Raw genomic sequence first — 19,623 nt, forward strand, 5'->3', positions numbered from 1 at the left:
CTGTCTGGTTGATCTCTGTAGATCGAACTTGTTAGATAGGCTTCCATTTATTTTTATTCTAGCTGTAGGTTGTTGATATAGAGTCCGAATAATCTGTATTGATTTATTGTTGAATCCAAACTTCTCTAACAATGTGAATAAGAAAGTCCAATTTACCCTGTCAAACGCCTTTTCGGCATCTACGCTAACCAGAATCGTGTCTCTTTTCTGTTTGTTTGCCTGATCTATAATGTGCAGAGTCCTCCTAATGTTATCGTGCGTCTGTCGCCGGCTCACAAATCCTGTTTGGTCCTCGTCGATCAAATCATGTGTAAAGGCCTGTAATCGTCTAGCAATAATAGATGTATATAACTTGTAGTCCAAATTTAGTAAAGATATTGGTCGATTATTTCCGCATAGTTCCCTATCTTTCCCCGGTTTAGGTATGACCGTTATTATTGCTTCTGTCCATGTTGGTGGTAATTTGCCTTTTTGTAATGTCCAATTAAACGATTTCACTAACAGTGGAGACAGTTCGTCTTTGAATGTCTTATAGATACCATTCTGCTGGGTATCCATCACTACCCAGTGATTTCCCATTTTTTTATTTGTTTATTGCCTCCACTCCCTCCTCTATTGAAATATCCCTTGTTAGGGTATCATTCTGTGTCTGTCCTATCTTTGGTAGGTGTGACGGCCTGCTGGCCTGTGCCGTTCCATGCCATGTATCTAACTCTTTGTTTGTGCCCTCTGGTCTCTGTGTGCAGTTTGGCTGATTGGAGGTGATGAGCCTTAATTGGCTGCACCTGGCACGCAGGTTCACCTGACTCGTTAAAAGCTCTTGCTCCTCCTTCTTCGGGAGATTCGACCTGCAGCAGACACTGCCTAAGACGCTGGTCTTGGCCCAGCATCGGCGTGTTGTGCTGATCATTTGTTTTGGCTTTGTGTGTTGTCATTTGGATTTGATGCAGACGTTTTGTTAACGTGTTTTGGTTGGATAATTGCACCGCTCGAAATCTACAATAAAACCATTGTTGTACATGGTAAAACCTACTCCGTCTGCTCTGTTATGTCATTTCTACCCTAGGTGTGACATAGGGGGGCTCATCTAAAATGCCAGTTTCGTAGCCGAATTGGATAAGTAAGGTTGAGTAAATCGTTCTTTGATACATTGATCGGAAAAGTGCGTTGTTCTACTGGAGCGGAGTATAGTGCATGTGGGTTGTGCAAACCGTGGTGAGTAAGCGTCATCGTGTGATTATTTCTGATTGACTTAGATTTGGAAAGTCGGATCAAAAAATTACCTTGCTTAAGATTAGTGCGTGTCTTTGGATGCGTGGTTTGTTATTTTGGTTTGTTGTTTTTGGGTGGCAGGGATCTAGAGCGGTCGTCTCGTGGGGCACTTCTGATTTCCACGGAGTCATTATCAACCTAGCCTGGATGCCTGTTGTCTTTATACAACATGTGCCGAGGATCATACAACTCACTGTACTTCTCCACTTCAATTATTAATTTAATGTCATCCATGTTGAAGAACTTCTCCGCTGTTTGATCCGTTAAATGTCGGGTGTGGAGGGTAAATTACGTATTCTCCACTCAAGCCAATGTGGAGAATATGTAGTCCCCCCCCCCCCCCTCTCTCTCTTTTTATCTTTATCACTGCTTGTGTGGCTGTAGTGGATGGGCAGAGGGGGACATTTAATAATGTCATCGGTAAAATTAAAACTCCAGGACAACAGAAGGGGAATTGAAAGTATGGGATGCATATTTGATAATTTATATCATATAAAATATGTCATCAATATCGTTTAAAATCATTTTTCAGGGTGTTTCGTGGCACAATACGCTCGCGTCAAGCGCAAAAAATAGACTCGACGCCGACACGATCGCTGCACAGTGCTAGGCAGCCTTGGTGCAGCGCGGCGCTTCCGGCTACGGTGTGACCCGCACAAAGGTTTAACGTGGGAGTGGATGGGAGCCAGCTGTTATTTAAGGCTTGGCGCTGCCCAGTGAATGCGCATCTTTGCTAGCGGTGTCTGGAAGTGGATCTGTTCTTCCTTCAATATTTTCTTTATTGCCCCGTATGCCTTTCTCTTCCGGACCACTTCAGTTGCATAATCATGGTCGAAAAAAATCCTCTTCTCTCCCACCTAAATCTTCCTCTTCCATGCATGACTAAGCACCATTTCCTTAGTCTCGAATTGTAAGAAGTTAACTACCATTGATCTGGGGGGTGCGTTCGGAGGCGGCTTCTGTGCCAGGGCCCTGTGCGCTCTCTGTATCTGGAGCGGGATGTCTTCAGGTAATTCGAGTTTGGTGGTCAGGAAGCGCTCCAGGTACTTGCCTGCCGAATTCTCCTCCGTGCCCTCCGGTAAGCCAAAAATGCGTATGTTTTTCCTCCTCGACCTACCCTTGAGGTCAAACATTTTCTCTCTCATCCTTTGGGTCTGGGCCGTCATAATTAACATCTCACTCTTAGCTTCTGTCTGCCACTCCTCCAGTTCAGCTATGCGTGTTTGAGCTTCCTCCATGTTGTCATGCTGTGTTTTCATGTCGGCATTAATCCCTTCGAATTTGTTCTACCGTCAGCATTTTAATTAATTTTCTTCCTTTTCTATCACCTCTGACTTGATTTTCTTTGTATATCCGTCCTCTTCATTAGCTCCCTCCTGTATTACATTGAATCCATTTGTCCAAATTATGCTTTTTGAGGGTTTATCGTCGCCGAGTTGAGAGAACCCAAAACTACGTGACTGCTCACTCCGCCATCTTCCTGAACTCCCTACTATCTTATTTCTAATAAATATATAAAAAAATCCGTGCTGTTTTTTTACCTCTGCTCTCTACTTTCAATGTTCTCTGTTTGTTTCAGTCCACCATCCACTGATGATTGTGTGTGTGCTCGTGTGTGTGTGTACCTCTGTGTGAGTCCGCAACACATGGCGTGTCCTAAGTGAGCTAGAGGCCTAAAGCTAATCAATGATCGTCATTTAAGGCCATTCTCGTCCTACACACACATACACACACACACACACACACACACTGATATACACACTGTGGTATTACCTTCAGTGCTTTGTTGGTCTGCAGTCAGTGCAGTTCCAGGGGCGTATTGGACACTGCGTATTGGTGGTGTGGGAACCTTGGTGGGAGCCTTGGTGGGAGCCGGCAGTGGGGTGCATTTAAAGGCTTTGAGGTTGTTGATGATGTGGTTTCCAACCAGCGTGCTGCGACCGAAGGCCCGCCAATCAACGACAGTGATACTGAGAGGAGGGAGGAGGAGCTCGTTCTCTGGCAACTGCTACAGGACAAGAAAGTAGAAGATCTATGTCAAAGATTTGTAATCCCCCTGGTCAAACTCCATTGCTGCATAGTACACTACATGGTCAAAAGCATATGGACACTTGAACATTTCACCTTAATAGAAGCTAATCATCTCATTCTAAACCATCAACTCTCTGCTGTTGCCACGAATTAACTATTATCTGAAATGTCATCATGTGTGGGCAGGTGGGTGGTGTGAGGATGCTCCAATAGTTTTTTTTATTTTTATTTTTTATATTTTATTTTCAGTTTCATATGTAATGTGTACAAACAAACATATCAGTATACCAACAGTATAGAGACATAACAAAGGACAACAAAGGATAAAGTGCCCCCCGCCCCCCTTAAAAAAAAAAAAAAGTCAGTGTTCAAGGTCAATACAAACAACTACATTAAATCATTGAGTATTTGGTGTAAGAGATGTACCAATATGGTCTAAATATGGCTGCCAAATTTTGAAAAAGGTGTTATATCGTTTTCTGAGACAATAAGTGATTTTTTCCAGGGGGATGCAACTATTCATCTCAACAGACCACCTGTCAATAAGAAGAGGGGAGTCAGATTTCCATGACACTGCAATGCACTTCTTAGCCACACATAGAGCAACTTCAATGAATTTGAGTTGTGCATTGGTTAGAGAACGGCGAATACTTATTAAGTTCCCCAATAAACAAAGTTCAGGTTCCATTGGAACATTAACTCCCGTGATCCTGGTTAAAGTGGAGCAGATATCATGCCAGAAAGGCCTAACTTTCATACACAGCCACATACAATGCAAAAAGAAACCAACTTCAGTATCACATCTAAAGCACATTTCTGACAGGTTAGATTTGAATGAGTGTCATTTTTCTGGGGTAAGATATAATTGATGTAGAATATTATAGTTAATCAATCTGTAGCGGGCATTGATAATAGTTGACAAGCTGTTTTGACATAGTTCTGTCCAAAATTGTTCGTCAATTGTAACATTGAGATCTGACTCCCACTTCATTCTAGACTTATGCACACCTGGTTTTGGGCCTTCATTCAACAATAGGCGATACATTTTAGAAATACATTTATGTGTGTTCCGGATGCTCCAATAGTATTCCCACTATATGCACTGTGTGCAGAATGTTTATTATAATGTTATGTTGTGAAGGTTGTACTGTTCTTACCAGCTCTATGGCATCAAATAGCGTGGTGAAGTTCGGGTTGGACTTGTACTTCTGAATGATGGAGGATCGCAATGTTTTACCTGCACACTCTATGAAGACCTAGAGAGCGAGAGAGAGAGAGTGAATTATTTAACTTGTTCACCTGTTTTTCTTCATCTGAAATGACAAACTGTGGATCAGGGTTTTGGGGGAAAGTTTTCATTATCCAAAATAGGATTGACGTGAAAATATGACAAACAAATGCATAAGGAATGTATAATGAATAAAATTAACTCAACTTGTTTCATTTTCTTCAAAAAGAAGCAACTTTAAAGACACAAAATAGGGAGATATAATAAATATACAGAGAAGTTGTGATGCTTGGAAACTCAAATTTTCCAGAGGCATGAAATCTTTCACCAAAAGAGCCAAAATAAAAGAATCACAATAAAATATTTCTAACTCTTTTTACAGGTATATTGACATAAGATGGATATTAAAGCTTGAGCCCGGAACATCCGGTGGAATCTGCTTCTAATCAACAACTGTGTTTTCAAAACAAACCAAATCAGGGTCAAACCAGCTGATTTCACCTCAGTCTGCAGTGCAACTCAGATGAAATGCACATTTATGGACCTGTGAGGAAGCAGAAGCCTTGTTAGTTTTTTGTTTTCGTACCTGTGGACGATCGACAGATAGTAGCTGAACTTTCTTTAGCTCCCTCAGACCCCAGAACAGCACCTAGTGGAGAGGAAAACTGAAATATAGACTCATGTCTGTCTCAGCTGTTCGAGAAACCCTTACAGACCACACATGCAGAGAGCCAAACCTCCAGCCTGTAGGTGCTGAGAACAGGTCTGATGTTGGCTGGAACCCGGTAGATCCCTCCTTCCTCTTCCTCTAACGCCGTCAGACTATCTTGTCCAGACTCTGGGATCTACACAGTTAAAAATAGCGAAGCCTCGTTATCATCAGTTCGTCATCCTGCGTTTTCATGATTGAAACAGAATAGGGAAGCAGAAAACCCACCTGCAGGAGTTCAAATGCAGCAAGCAGGTCTCCTCCAGATTGGCTGCCGCAGTGCAGCGGGCTATACTTTAGGGTCGGAGGTGTGTAGGGGCTAGAGGTCAACTGAACCTCGGGCACAGCCACTGTGGCTCCCAGATACTCAGCTTTGCCCTGCACACAGCGGGGTTAGATCATAGAGAGGAGGTCATGTGTTTAAAAAATTCTTTTAACCCTTATTTGAATAATATTCTATTCAATGTATCTATCGGCTCTGCAGTACCAGTGCATCGTCGTCATAAACTTCGATGATGATGCGTGGCGGCTCCTCCTGGATGTGCTGCAGGTCTCCACTCAGCAGCAGGCGGCTCATCGGCAAACACTGATTCCAGGTCGGACTGAGAGTCTGACTGATGATCTGATAACAGTACACACACACACACACACACACACACACACACACACACACCACAGTGATGACACACACACACACACACACGTCACACCCAAACAGCACCAATTCAGGTCACTGACAAATGGAGGCGCAGCTCATCACACAAGCAAAACACGAACGCAGCTATTTCTCTTTTGAGAAAGGAATTTAGATTTATTGAGGCACCAGTTTGTTGCATTTTTTATTTTAATATAGGTTTGACTCTATGTGTAGTTTATTTATCTTTCTGTAGAGACACACACACTAGGTGGAAATCATAAATCCCCTTGCTGATTCAAATAATTCAGCTAAAATATCACACTCACAATTTTTTGCACTCTATGTTTTCTGAATTCAAGAGCCCGATTTTTCAGTTTGAGGGAAGGACAATTTTAAATGTCATCACTACACCTGGTATTCTATTGGTTTAATAGATTTGACAGATTTTTTGCACAAATAAATCCAAAGTTAGATGAGAAATCTGAGAGCTTCAAATGCTAAGAAGCAGCTGATACAAGCACACAGTTTGAGAACAAGCAGCGTAAATGTAAACACAAGCGGCTGCATTCGCAGGGTTTTGAGTGAGAGCATAACTTAATATGAAAATGAAACCAATACTAGGTGCTATCAAATTGAGAAACCCCACTCTTGAGTGAGGAGAGAGAAAAAAAAACTCAGCACTTGGGCGGCTGTGGCTGAGAGGTAGAGCGGTCGTCCTCCAAACAGAAGGTCGGCATTCTGCATGCAGAAGTGTCCTCGGGCAAGATGGTGAACCCCAAACTGCCCCTCATAGAACAACAAAGTGCTGCTAATAGATGCACTGTATGAATGTGTTTGTGAATGGCAAACTGTTCTGTGAAGTGCTTTGAGTGGCAATTACCATTTTCTCCTAACTTGCCACAACATTGTCCAAATATACTTTAGCCTGTGCCTAAATTAGTCAAGAAAAATTTCTCAAATTCATACATGTACTGAATCACACACTTACCTCAGTGGTTTGGCTGTGCGACAGGAAGGTGACGCGAGCGAAAGGATCAGACAGGCCAGAGGTGTCGCCGGCGATCAGACCACGAGCCTGATACATGTGACACCTCAGCTGGAACTCATGCTGCTCTGGAGACACAGACAAGAAACATAGCATGAAAACAAAGATTTATTTTGTATTATTTTGTTGTTTTCCTTTAGTGTTGGACTGATTTACAAGGACAAAATGTCAAAAGGAACCACAGAGATTTGAACGGTCAGTTTCTCACCTGTGCAGAGCAGGTGTGATGGGGGGCTGCTGGCGTCAGTGCCCCCTCGGGCCGGACTGAATCCTGCAGGCAGGTCGTCCAGCATGTGAGTGGAGTCTGAACAGGTTCCCAACCACAGATACACATCCAGCTTCGCTTGGACTGATAAACCTGCTACACGCTTCCCTGGAGGCTGCAACACACACCCCCACACACTCACATATCTTTTTTTCCTGCCTTCCTTTGTTAAAAATGACTTTTGTGTTATGTCGTGTGTGTGTGTGTGTTTGTTTACCTTCAGAAACAGTGTAATGATCTTGCCACAGTGTTTTCCTCGGGCCTCCTGAATGCTAGAGAACAGCAGATCTCTTGCTCGGACCCGAGCATGTGCAACACGCTTGTTGTTGCTTAGCAGCCACACAAACACATCTGGCACAGTGTGCTGGGGCTTCAGTGTGTGAGGGCATACGTGAGTGATTGAAACAAGTTAGATAAAGAAAATATAAAACGCACTCACATACACTTAGGCTGAGTCGTTACCTCTTCCACGAGAAAACGAAGCCTGACTGTAAGTTTCGTCACATCTTGCAGCATCTCTTTCATTCCACCAGATTTGCTCTTCCTCCCTCCTAAGGACTGAGCCTCTCCTATTATAATCTCCTGAAACAAACATAATAGTAGAGTGGTCATCAAAGTTTTTGTAAACATTAAACCCGCTCAAATAACTCCTGTAATGACCCAATGATCCTTTGTCTGTTTGTGGAGACTGAGCAGAATTGATTCAATGGTTTATATAAAAAGTTTTCAGTGTGTGTGATTTCCTACCAACTCTTCTTTACACATGGTGAGACGTTTCTTGTCCAGCTGTGTCAGGTAAGTGGATTTTACTTCTGTCTTAAGCTTGGCCTCCGCTGCCGATATGAAACTCCTTCCGGAAAAAACACAGCACATGTATGACATTTAACATATACTGCTGGACCAGCTTTTATTTAGAATATGTTGCCAAGTTTGGATTCTTATATAAAATGAAAAGAGCTTCATCCCAATAAAGAAATGGGACATTCACACAGCAACGACAGGCTTTTCTGACTTATAGAAACTATATCATCATGTGATCTGACATATACCTGGCGTCCATGCAGAATTCTTTAAGAACATTATTCAGCTCATCCTTTGCTCCAGGATCCGACTTTCTGTTTAGCTCTGCAACACCGGACACACCCTCCTCCTAAATTCAGTAATAATAAATAATACAATATTTTTGTCAGTACTTTACATTCTGACAAATCTGAAATAGTGAAAAAAACGTGTGTGTGTGTGTGCGTGTGTGTGAGTGTACATACAAACAGAACAGCTATGTTCTCCAGCATGTTGGAGTTGTAGAGTCGGTAGGGTCTGTTCTCCCAGTGACTCAGCACATTAACACACGGCTTCTGCTTCTCCAGGGGTAGATACATAAAGTACCTACATGTAAATATGTGTACAATATAAAGAAACATAACATACAGTTATACATAAAATGCACAGACACACTTATAAAAGCACTGTATAGAAAAAAATACTGTATGATACTGTATCCTTGAAAACACTCCTCTTTACGGGAAGTCACTGATCATCCTGCTACAAGCTTTGAAAAAGGTGCAAACTCCCGTTTCCTTCTCCTACTGACAATATGTAAATATTAAGCATCAGTGTAGCTACAAATTTAATTTAATAATTTACATCCTTGGCAGCAGTCATCTACTATCCCTCTTATCAAATGCAGAGGTGACTGACCTGTTTCCTTCGATGATGACCGGTCTTTCAGGAGGTGTGGTGGACTTGGAGGTCGGGGCGGTCTCCTGAGCTTCTCTGGGCAGGAGGGGGGAACGTGGAGAGGTGGGCGAGAGGCGGGGATGGGATGAGCCTGAGAGGTCGCTGGTGTCTGTGACATCCAGCACTCTTCTCCTCCGAGGAACAGAAGGACTTGGGATGGGCTGGCCCGGAGACTCCAAGGTATTACCACAGTTACCTGGGGGAGGAAGTATTTGGATTAACACAAACATTATTAGCTCTTTATTGATAGATTTTAGGAGTTTCTGCGAAAGGCATCTCCACTTTCCCCTCTGTACAAAAATTAAGCCAAAACATCGTGGATACTTGCGCATCATCATGTGCTCGTAGAATCATTTAGAGCTAGTAGTGATCGGGTAGTTGAGGCACCGTCTAATCTAATCTAATCTAACTATTAATTCAAACTGAATTTATCAGAATCATAAACAATCAAATTTATATCAGTGTTATAAGAACTACTTAACATGACAGAAACTTAAGGTTGTTTAACGTGTACTTTGACATTTTAGGTTTATTTTTAGGCCATTTCCCCCCATTCATTAGCATTAAAGAGTTACGCCGGGTTCACACCGGACGCGGAAGCGACGCTCAGCGCCAAGCCAGAAAAGCCAGCTGGCTCCCATCCACTCCCATTTTAAACCTTTGTGCGGGTCACACCGGACGCTGAAGTTTAGAAAACCATCTAAAAAAGGCAATTGACTCTTCTGCCGCTGTCAGTTGAGGAGTTCCTGTTTTCCCCGTAGAGTGTAACTTGCATGATACACAGAATTCACTGTTGCACGTTGTTCCCAAGACGTTAAAAACAAAGCTCCCGTAAGTGTCTCCATCACTGCTGATAAAAAGCAGTTTCTAATGCAGAGTCATTTCACCAGTGAGTTAATGATTTGATCTATTCACATTGTAGAACAAAGCCAGATGTTAGTGGGTTTTTTACCTGTGGAAAAGGGACTTCACTGAATAAGAGGACCAAAAAGAGACGACTCACCCACGGAGAACTCAAAGCTGATTGGTTTGTCTCCAATCTTTCTGTCGATCATGGTGGCTTCAAACACGGTACCAAACAGCAGGAAGCTGGTGTTGTTGTCACTCAGCTGCAGAGAGAAACACAATTTATTCATGAAGCTACAGTCTTGTAGATAGGACTCATGGGTGAAGCTATTTGCCACAGACAAAAGAAACATAATTCTTTCTCACTGCAGGAGGAGATTCCACCGGCAGGACCTCTGCGGCCAAAGCTTTTCCTTTGTCGTCATCGGCAGCTCCTCCTGCTGCTCCGCTTGCTGCTCCTCCTGCACCAGTCTTACCGTCCTTCCCTCCAGCCTTTCCTGTTTTCGTGTCCTTCACAGGTTTGCTCATTCGTCCTGAGTCCGAACCCGTCCCTCCTGACATGATCTCCACTGCCAGCTCCACGTAGATCCGCCCCCTGCAGCCAACGACATGGACAGATATTTTGAGGATGCTTTTTCATTATAATATCCTTTGAATAATCAGCATCTCTTAAAGGTTAACCTGTATGACACGCCCTGTCCGATACCCTCGTTCAGCTCCGCTGTGTCGTCGCCCAGGGAAAAGTTTCGGGCAGATCCGTACAGGTTGATCCAAGCAGGACCAAAAGTCGGTAAAAACCCTGGAGAAAGAGAGGAGGACGGGACAAGATGGAGAGAAAATATAGAGAACAAACAACAATCATTTCCTGTGTTACCTCGTCATGTAATTCTCTTCTCCCCTCCTTTCCTTCATCCCTTTCCCTTCACTCCTTTCATCTGTCCTTACCTCTGTCACCATCCTGTTCATTGGAGATGCGTCTCAGGTCAAAGTAATGGGTTCCTATGGCAACGTCACTCATGCTTCCCGCATCCCAGACCTATGAGGCAAGAGGAGCCAGAACTTGATGACATTTATAATGTGTATACAGTGTTAGATATTTAAATCTAATGTGTTTTTAGCGTAAAACAAAAGTAAATCTTGCAGAAGCACATAACATTCCAACCTGGATCTTCATTCTCTGACACAGAGGAGGAAACATCTCTATAAAGACGATCTGTTCGTTCCACACCGGGTCGGCCGTGGACTTCTGAGTGGATGTGCGACCCTGAGAGGTGAGGGAAAGAGAATTGAAGATGAGTGGATTCATTTGATGCGATCGAGATTAGTGTTCTAGAAGTTTAAGGACAACTTTATGTACCTTCCTCTAATTTCAATGATTGAAGCATAAACCATATGTAATTTAGATTTCTGTCTGGAATTAATATGATAACTCTTTGGTTCTTTGATTTTGAGCTTTCTCGTGTTTGCCCTCTTTTGTACCTGTTCCTTGAGTCAGTAATTACAGACATGTACATCTCGGAACCTCTTGTCTGCTACACAAACCCTTTACACATAGAATTCAAATGAAAGTACACAAAAATCATTCATTGATATTCCACCCACCACTTGTCTGTAGAAGCTGACCACTACATATGGGTCTACGAGTGCTGTGTTGTCTCCGATGAAGGCCTTGGTGACATTGGCCATGATGCTGGAGTTGTTCCGGGGAAGACCTTCAGCTCGATACACCTTCATGCAGAATCGTGCCCATGGCCGTTCAGAAGGACAACCCTCTGGTATCAGCAGGTTCCTGTGGAGGAGGAACATCGCAGCAACACAAAATTATTTAGATCCAAGACCGAAACTAATCAATACATTTTTTCATAAACAGGGTTTGCAATCTTTGAGATAACTTACAAATCATAATGGATTATGTAAATATGATCTTTCAGCATATAATTTGTTTATTATATATTTCACCATATTTTCAGATAAAGAAAGGATACTCTGAAAAGCTGTTTCTTATACTTGTCTATCTGCTCGTCAGCATCACTTGCTTTGGGACCGGGTTGCATGGCGTCTCCCTTTGCCGAGACGCTGATGTCACACTTGACATAACCTTTGACCCCAGTGCTGATGTCACCAGCATTGGTCAACATGGCCCACTTATTAACAAACTGGTGACCTGAGGGAGTGAGACAGACAAAGGCCTGTAAGCAAATCATTGCATCAGCCTGAATGAATCACAACATGGTCGACCTTGTGTTGTTACCTGGCTGTTTGTAGACTGTCCACAAATCCAGCTTGAAGGAGCCGACACAGAAACTCCTCAGCATCTTAGAGTGCATCACCTGGAGGGAAAAGAGACAGATCAAAGCCAAGAAACAAACAGGACTTTCCGTTGGGACAGTGTTTTTGTAAAACCAAAGGCCTTCTCTTCGGCCTATATGTGTAGTCAAAAGCCTGAAACCACAGAGCACAGGGAACCCAGTAACCCAAGATTCCTCAACTTCACACAGAGGTGTGAAAAGCCACAAGGTTCACTCCTATTGTCACTCTGGACCCCATGACCTGTTAGGTCAATATAAGGCCACTTCTCCCCCTCCTCTTTCTCTTTCTTCATCCGTCTGAGGGCGGAAGGCTGCCAGCCTCTCTTCCTGCATCGCCGAGAGGAGAAGCCTGATTTCTCGAGCTCGCATCTTCTCTTCGCATCCAAATCTACGAGAGGAGCGCAAAGGTGCAGCTGGAAGTCAAGCCCTACCAAAGTCCTAGTAGTGACTCGATGTCCTGCAGGAGAACTTCAACCAGCAACTGAGCCCCAGAGCTCAAAAGAACCGTGAAGGAAGAAACCATACGACCAGCTAGAAGACTTCACAGAACTGCAAACTGATCTGCAACTTCCTTATTCTCTTTTCCTCGGACGGGTAACACAACTGAGCTTAACAATTATACTAGGCTAAGCAAGACTGTTAATTCGATTTTGTGTGGTGTTTATAAGTTTGATTTGTGTTGTGATACTTTGGTTATAGGTTATTCAAAAGTAATGCTAGTTTGCTAGGAGTCTTTCTTTGCATTTCATTCTAAACTCTTTGTCTAACTTAGCACCAACACAGACACACGCATATCTCTTCACCTAGTTATCTCCTCCCCAGCTACCTGTCTTAAAACCACTCCAAAAGGAGGGGGGCTGTTTCTTTAGGTTGACCACCGACCATCTTAGAAGCACACAGGAAGGTGCTTCCCTTTTGGCCAGCCGCCATTTTGGGAGAACTCCGATTTACATAGACATACACATACACACTCACATGTACATCTTTGGTTAGTTCTTAGTAATTTGTGTAGTTATACTTTATTATATTCATAATAAATATTTTTCTTTAACATATGTTCTTTCATTAATGCTGCATAAGTGAATTTTGCCAACCTCTACACTGTCAAGAACTCCATAACCTTCAGTGTTCATTCGATAATCTTTAATAGTAAATAGTGAGATTTCTAATTGAACTAGATTTAAATGAGACGGATCTTTACATTTGATTGGGGGTCCCTGATACCAGGGTGGTGCCCCATCTTTTATAAATTATAATTACAAATTGTATTATTCCTAATGGATAATTGTACTGTTTTCACTAATAAGTGCATTATTCTTAATTGATAACCTTGTTGTTTTAATTAATAATTTTATTATTTTCAATAAATAATTGTATTATTATAATAATCATATTTTAAGAATTAGCTAACATCAAGTCTACCTATTATTGCACAACAGTTCCTAAAAACCTAATGATATAAAAAATTCTGACAAACGCACAATTGACCAGGGAAGCAAAACACACTATGTCTAAAGTCAAGATTAAACATTTTATTCAAAGATTTTGGAGGATAGCCATTCTTTGAACAACCACCTCTTTTTGCTCACCGTTAGCTTGATCACTTTGTCGAAGAGGACGTCTTTGTGGGCAAAGAAGTCAAACACGAAATACTGATGGAAAGACGAGAAGGGACTGACAGTTAGAAAACTTACAAACACATGCACAGGTCATCATAAGTATTTCAATTTTAGTTAATCTATTCAAACCTCATTGTAAAAGGGAGCGTTGGTTCCTTCCTTGACAGACGTCTGTTTCTTCTCATCACCAATCTCAATCACCACACTGGGGTCGATGTTCTCCCCCACTAGCTGTCTGGCCTCTGTGATGTTGATGGCTATCTAAGATAGAAAATAAATATTACCTAATATATATTTAAGTTTTGCCAATATTTAGTTCCAATTAGCCTTTAAAATATCATACTTTACGAGTGTTGCCACAGTTACTATGAAAAAGTAACTTAGTTACTTTACAGATTACTCGATTTTAAAAGTAACTTAGTTACTTTACAGATTACTTGATTTTAAAAATAACTAAATTAGATTACAATTTACTTTATTAGTTACATTCAGCAGCTGCCGACAACATCCCCGCCGCCTCAACATAAAAATGACAACCGATTTTGCCAACACTGACTTTATTAGAAACCGCCGGAGGGGGCCCCGCGCGAACGGAGGGTTCCCCTAGCGGGCGCCGTTGCTGAGGTGATCCGAGAGAAGGGACCGACACGCGTCCAGAGTCGCCGTACCCGGTCCCCTCCAGCCTGTCCCCGCCTTCCGCACCGGCAAAGGACACCGCCCCGTGGCCCAAGAGAAAAGAAAAAGGACCCCGCACCAGTGACGCCGTGAGGCGCCACCGGACGAGGACCTCCCCCCCCAAAAAAAAGTTGAGGCATGCTGCACAACGAGCCTCCGGCGGCGTGGAGAGGACGGCGACGGGGCGACTGCTCCCCCAGCCGCGGCACGTGCCCAGCGGTTTAACCACAAATACCAAAAAAGTAACGCACAGTGACTTGGACAAGTACCTATAATCTGATTACTGGTTTGGAAATGATGCCGTGTTACCGGCATCACTGTACTTTACTGAAATACTGTGTTTCACAGAGCAATTCCAAACAGTTGTTGACCCTTGGCGGAGGTATGAGCTCTACAGAGAGATATTTACCTGGAAGCTCTGTGGTTTCCTGTCAATGTCCTGGATGTTCGTTTTCAGTTTGGACCTGTTGGAGTTTCACTGAAGAGGTCAGGGTCAAAATAATAGCGGTAATAGAGAGATATGTGCATATTAAGGTTATAATATAGTGTATATACATATATATATATATTTATAATATATATATATATAAGAAGATGCATTTATTCGTCCCAAACACATGCACAGTCATGCAAAGGCACACTCATGCAGGTAGGGAAATTTAATCTCTGCTTTTAACCCATCTGGTGCAGGACACACAGAGCAGTGAGCAGCCATGTACAGCGCTCGGGGAGCAGATGATGGGGGAGTAAGGTGCCTTGCTCAGGGGCACTAGACAGGGTAGGGAGAGTCATGGATTTTTGGACAGATCAATCCAGGTTCGTCTTTTGTTGTCTCTCCGTGGAGTCGAACCAGAGACGAACCAGAGACCTTCTCTGCCCATAGTCCAAGTTTCTGCCACTAGACCACCGCCTCTCTAAACAGTTATTAGTTATTTTCAGTTTCAGATAACAGGTTTATTCTATTTTCATTTTGATTGGCCAATGCTTGATTAAAGTATAGTGATACTTTAATTAAATTTGTATTGGTAGTGTGGTGATATCAAACTGTGTATTTGTTGTCATAAACAGATTATATATATTTTTTAAATATATATAAATGTATATAAATGTTATGTAGAAACATAATTCAAACCTCTTCTTGTTTGGTATGATTCTGGATCTGACTTCAGACCTTCCTGGCTGGTCATCAGTGTTTTCTTCTTCCAGCAGAGGAGTCCCTTCAAAATGCAACTGTACCTCGCTGTCTGCACACAAACACATGCACAGTTTTTTTTTGTTTTATCGACCACCCATTCACACACATTCTTGCAATACTACTACACTCAGCTCAGTAAAACAGTTGGTATAACAAAAACAACAACAACAATAATGGTATTAATAATAATCATGATAACGACATTAAATTGACATTATCTGAAAGACTTATTGGACTAAACTTTCTGAAGTTGTGTTGTGTGGAACCAGAGTTTTGACACTAATAAGCACTTGCAACAGACACATTCATGTCTTAAAGGGAAGTTCTATTTTAGAAAGTTCTGTGGTTGTGTTGTGAGTGGTTCTGAAAATACTGGAACTACACATAAATCCTGCTCCCTCATCCTACAGAACCTTTATCAGCTCACTGGTTAAACACGTGATTACACCTCTGAAAACCTAAATGACCCATAATGACTGTGGCTGTATAAACTCTCAGTCCAATATTCAACATGTGACTGTTTGACAAGGGTTTGTCTCAGCCACAGTGAGAGGACACGGATGATTACTGCACACTGTGAATACAGCCACAATTCGTGTGTGTGTGTGTGTGTGTATGTTTGTTTTCCAGGCCTTACCCACAGCTCCCTTGTTTGCCAGGACCAGGTCTTTGTTGACTTTCTTCTTCTTCACTTTCAGGCCGAACATCATCTTGGCTTTTCTGCAGGACAAAGACTTTCAGTTAGAAGGAAAAAAACTTTCTTATTTTCAACCTTCTCCACTAGAAGGGACAAAAAACGCATTTATATCATATAATTGTATCATATATATTTGTGTATATAGCATCAACATTTTGCAATCACAAAAAAGCCTGGAACCCCTTCAATTTATAGTGTAGTATATTATTTGTACCGGTAATTGTTTATTTTCTTATAGTTTATATATTGTATTTTATCTTCATTATACATCAAATATTCAACAAATTTATTGGATTCAAAGAGTGACTATGTTTTTTTAAATCGATATTATTATTTTTTAGCTGCAGAGTTTAGTGGAGAGTTTACTTTCCTCAAAAGTGGATTCAGCATTTTATACAAGAAAAAGCAATGGATACAAAATCACTTGATGCTTCCCCTCCAAAGAAAAAACTCATAACCAAAGTCTTACATTTTTACATTTATTATTCGAAAAACTTTGGATAAACCATATTCTTTTCTCAATTATTTTAATGTAAGAAGGGTCATCAACAGTGTTGCCATAGTTACTTTGAAAAAGTAACTTAGTTACTTTACAAGTTACTTGATTTTAAAAGTAACTAAGTTAGATTACAAGTTACTTGATTTTAAAAGTAACTAAGTTAGATTACAAGTTACTTTATTAGTTACATTCAGCAGCTGCCGACAACACCCCCGCCGCCTAAACATAAAAATGACAACCGGTTTGGCCAACACTAACTTTATTAGACACCGCCGGAGGTTCCCCCCCCCCCCCCCCCCCCCGCGCGAACGGAGGGTTCCCCCAACGGGCGCTGTAGCTGAGGTGATCCGCTAGACGGGACCGACACGCGTCCAGAGTCGCTGTCGCCGACCGCCGTACCCGGTACCGCCCCGCGGCATACTATAAGGAAAGCCCCCGCGTCTCGGACGAGCACCTCACCCCCTAAAAAAACGCCGAGGAGTGCCGCACACCGAGCCTCCGGCGGCGTGGTGAGGAGGGCGACGGGGCGACTGCTCCCCCAGCCGCAGGACGTGCCCAGTGGTTTAACCACAAATACCGAAATAGTAACGCAAGGTGACTTGGACAAGTAACTTTAATCTGATTACTGGTTTGGAAATAGTAACGCGTTAGATTTCTCGTTACTGAAAAAAGTGGTCAGATTAGAGTAACGCGTTACTAAGTAGCGCGTTACCGGCATCACTGGTCATCAATCGAAAATATTACCTTTCTGTTTCTATAAGATGTGGAAATGAATATTGTTTTCCAAATTTTCATCTAAGATACAATTTTAAAAAATTATATTTTCATTATTAATACAGATCTTTTCTTTGAGAGTGGTGTTAATAAATCTCCTTCTGATTTAACAGTAGGGAAATATTGAAAAATCAAGCTGCTCACCGCTGCAGGGTATTAGGACTCTCAAAAGGATCCATTCTGCTGAAGTCCAGAGAAGTTTTCTTTCTCTTCTAGAAGGCCTCCGTTGGTGTAAATCTAACTTTCAATCTTAATGAATCACGTCTGGTTACAGAGAATAATTTACCATCTCATCTCCAGACCATATCTGAATAAAAATACATCACGCTATGGTCGACTGTTATCAGCACAGCTTCTTGTCCCAGTGTCAAATAATCGGTTCTCTTTTTCTTCACTAGATTTCCTTTAGATTCTTCAGTAAACATATTTTTAACCAGCTCATCCTCATCTGCCTACTTACGCCCCAATAAATGAACTTGAGCGTGTCTCACTATTAAAACAACTCTGCACTCATGGATTAAACCTGACAAGCTTAGCGCCTACCTCCTGGATCTAAAGAAAATATTGTTTATCTTATCTGTGTCGATGTTTAACTTTCTGTGGCTGAGTTTCTTCAGTGTTTAGTGTTTAGTTTGTGGTTTAGTTGAAGGGAGCTGCCCTCCGCGCTCAGCTTCAAAAGATTAAGTCACATGCCTTAAAGAGTTATTCCCACCATTGGTTTCTAACGTCTCAGTCACGAAAAACAAAGTACACAAAGCTTTATGGACAGAAGATATGATTGATGTTTGTCATGTGTGGTAGATTAAAACAGAACAAACTGAAGGATCATTGGTGATACACGGAAGGTAGAACTAATTAAGAGTCATTGTTTTATCATGTTCTCCAAATTAAAGTCATAGACTGTAAATAGAAAGGAAAAAATATATAAAAACCAGAGTTTATCTCCAATATTCAGCAGGAACATTTAAAATATGAAGAATTCTGAACAGAGCTGTGTGGTTTTGTTACAGGTTCAGGAAGCAGGGGATCATGGGTAATATCCACCCTTCTGTTTGTGTTTGAGTTCAGTGAGTGGGACGACGCAGTCAGAGCTCCCCACAACACATAGACTTTGTTTTTTATTTAATTCATCGACCAAGCAAAACCAAAACACAAAATTTTAAATCTTGAATAAAAGGGGCAGAACGAAAAATAATCCGATATAATCTGCCCTTCTTTCACAAGACATAAATTAACAAAGCAAATAATTGAATAAAATATAACTATGAAACGTAAATTTAGAATTAAAACCAAGTTATCGCTAAGAGATGGAGCCCAACAGAATGTATCCCTACATGTGGCTGCAGAGAGTGCTGTTGCTTAGTGAGCTTTAAATAGTGTTGCTTTTAACAGAATATACAGTATCACCGTTGTAAACTCTTACAAAGGGAATATAGGACAAACTTGGCAAGTCATTTTACCTTTTTAAAACATATTTAAAAGCAAATACCTACTTTTACTTGAGTAGAAAACTTTATGTGGTACTTCTACTTTTACTTGAGTAAAAGTACAGAGCACACCCTGCACTTCAGTTTAGGTAAGAAGATAAAGAAAATAATGCAACTGCGGTAAAAGCAGAATGAACCTGTTGACTCAAAGCCGGTCTCTTACCTGGGTTTAGGATCCATAGCTGCTGTCAGAAGTCAGAGTCACACTGTGTGTAACTGTGTGCATGTGTTGGCAGAGTCAGGCGTTCAGAGTTAAACAACCTAACCTGCAACTCAACTGTTTGTTCAGGGGATGGAAACATGTGGCTGATGGACAATCAGGTCGTCACTGACTTTTACTTCATTACCTGCTGAAGAGTTCAACAGTTTAACTTTATTTCATTTATCCTCTTTTACTGCTTTATTTTTTTGGAAAAAAACAACCAAAACAGAAGAGTCTTAAAATAAAAGAATATAAACATATATATCTACTGGGTAAAAAACTAAGAATAAATAAAACACAAAAACAATAAAACATTTGACAGAATAAATATTTGAAATCGAAAATAAGGATCTCAATAGAAAATTAAATCGAGGTTATCAAATGGAAAGCTAGCAT

General features: G+C 41.6%; 1 protein-coding gene across 3 annotated transcripts in view; it reads right to left on the reverse strand.

Moving 5' to 3' along the window:
* Window positions 1-19,344, reverse strand: part of fer1l6 (fer-1 like family member 6) — a 33,068-nt gene extending 13,724 nt beyond the window's left edge. For 2 of the 3 annotated variants that reach the window (XM_053439485.1, XM_053439483.1), the window contains exons 1-28: window positions 17,683-18,080; window positions 16,206-16,288; window positions 15,506-15,617; window positions 14,783-14,837; window positions 13,828-13,959; window positions 13,669-13,731; window positions 12,022-12,100; window positions 11,778-11,934; window positions 11,373-11,559; window positions 10,933-11,034; window positions 10,716-10,806; window positions 10,452-10,569; window positions 10,137-10,365; window positions 9,928-10,033; window positions 8,886-9,120; window positions 8,453-8,573; window positions 8,237-8,337; window positions 7,935-8,037; window positions 7,650-7,769; window positions 7,405-7,557; window positions 7,131-7,302; window positions 6,866-6,990; window positions 5,728-5,862; window positions 5,469-5,618; window positions 5,269-5,376; window positions 5,118-5,180; window positions 4,461-4,559; window positions 3,046-3,280 (exon numbers count right to left, since the gene is read on the reverse strand). In XM_053439485.1, coding sequence (XP_053295460.1) covers window positions 3,046-3,280; window positions 4,461-4,559; window positions 5,118-5,180; window positions 5,269-5,376; window positions 5,469-5,618; window positions 5,728-5,862; window positions 6,866-6,990; window positions 7,131-7,302; window positions 7,405-7,557; window positions 7,650-7,769; window positions 7,935-8,037; window positions 8,237-8,337; window positions 8,453-8,573; window positions 8,886-9,120; window positions 9,928-10,033; window positions 10,137-10,365; window positions 10,452-10,569; window positions 10,716-10,806; window positions 10,933-11,034; window positions 11,373-11,559; window positions 11,778-11,934; window positions 12,022-12,100; window positions 13,669-13,731; window positions 13,828-13,959; window positions 14,783-14,837; window positions 15,506-15,617; window positions 16,206-16,288; window positions 17,683-17,717 — 3,469 coding nt within the window. In that variant the 5' untranslated portion in view covers window positions 17,718-18,080. Of the gene's footprint in view, window positions 1-3,045; window positions 3,281-4,460; window positions 4,560-5,117; window positions 5,181-5,268; window positions 5,377-5,468; window positions 5,619-5,727; window positions 5,863-6,865; window positions 6,991-7,130; window positions 7,303-7,404; window positions 7,558-7,649; window positions 7,770-7,934; window positions 8,038-8,236; window positions 8,338-8,452; window positions 8,574-8,885; window positions 9,121-9,927; window positions 10,034-10,136; window positions 10,366-10,451; window positions 10,570-10,715; window positions 10,807-10,932; window positions 11,035-11,372; window positions 11,560-11,777; window positions 11,935-12,021; window positions 12,101-13,668; window positions 13,732-13,827; window positions 13,960-14,782; window positions 14,838-15,505; window positions 15,618-16,205; window positions 16,289-17,682; window positions 18,081-19,188 lie in introns of those variants that run through there. The other variant, XM_053439484.1, reaches the window with a different exon arrangement.
* Between the last annotated feature and the right edge of the window lie 279 nt (window positions 19,345-19,623).

This window comes from Pleuronectes platessa, chromosome 14 (assembly GCF_947347685.1).
Source record: "Pleuronectes platessa chromosome 14, fPlePla1.1, whole genome shotgun sequence".
NCBI lineage: Eukaryota > Metazoa > Chordata > Actinopteri > Pleuronectiformes > Pleuronectidae > Pleuronectes > Pleuronectes platessa.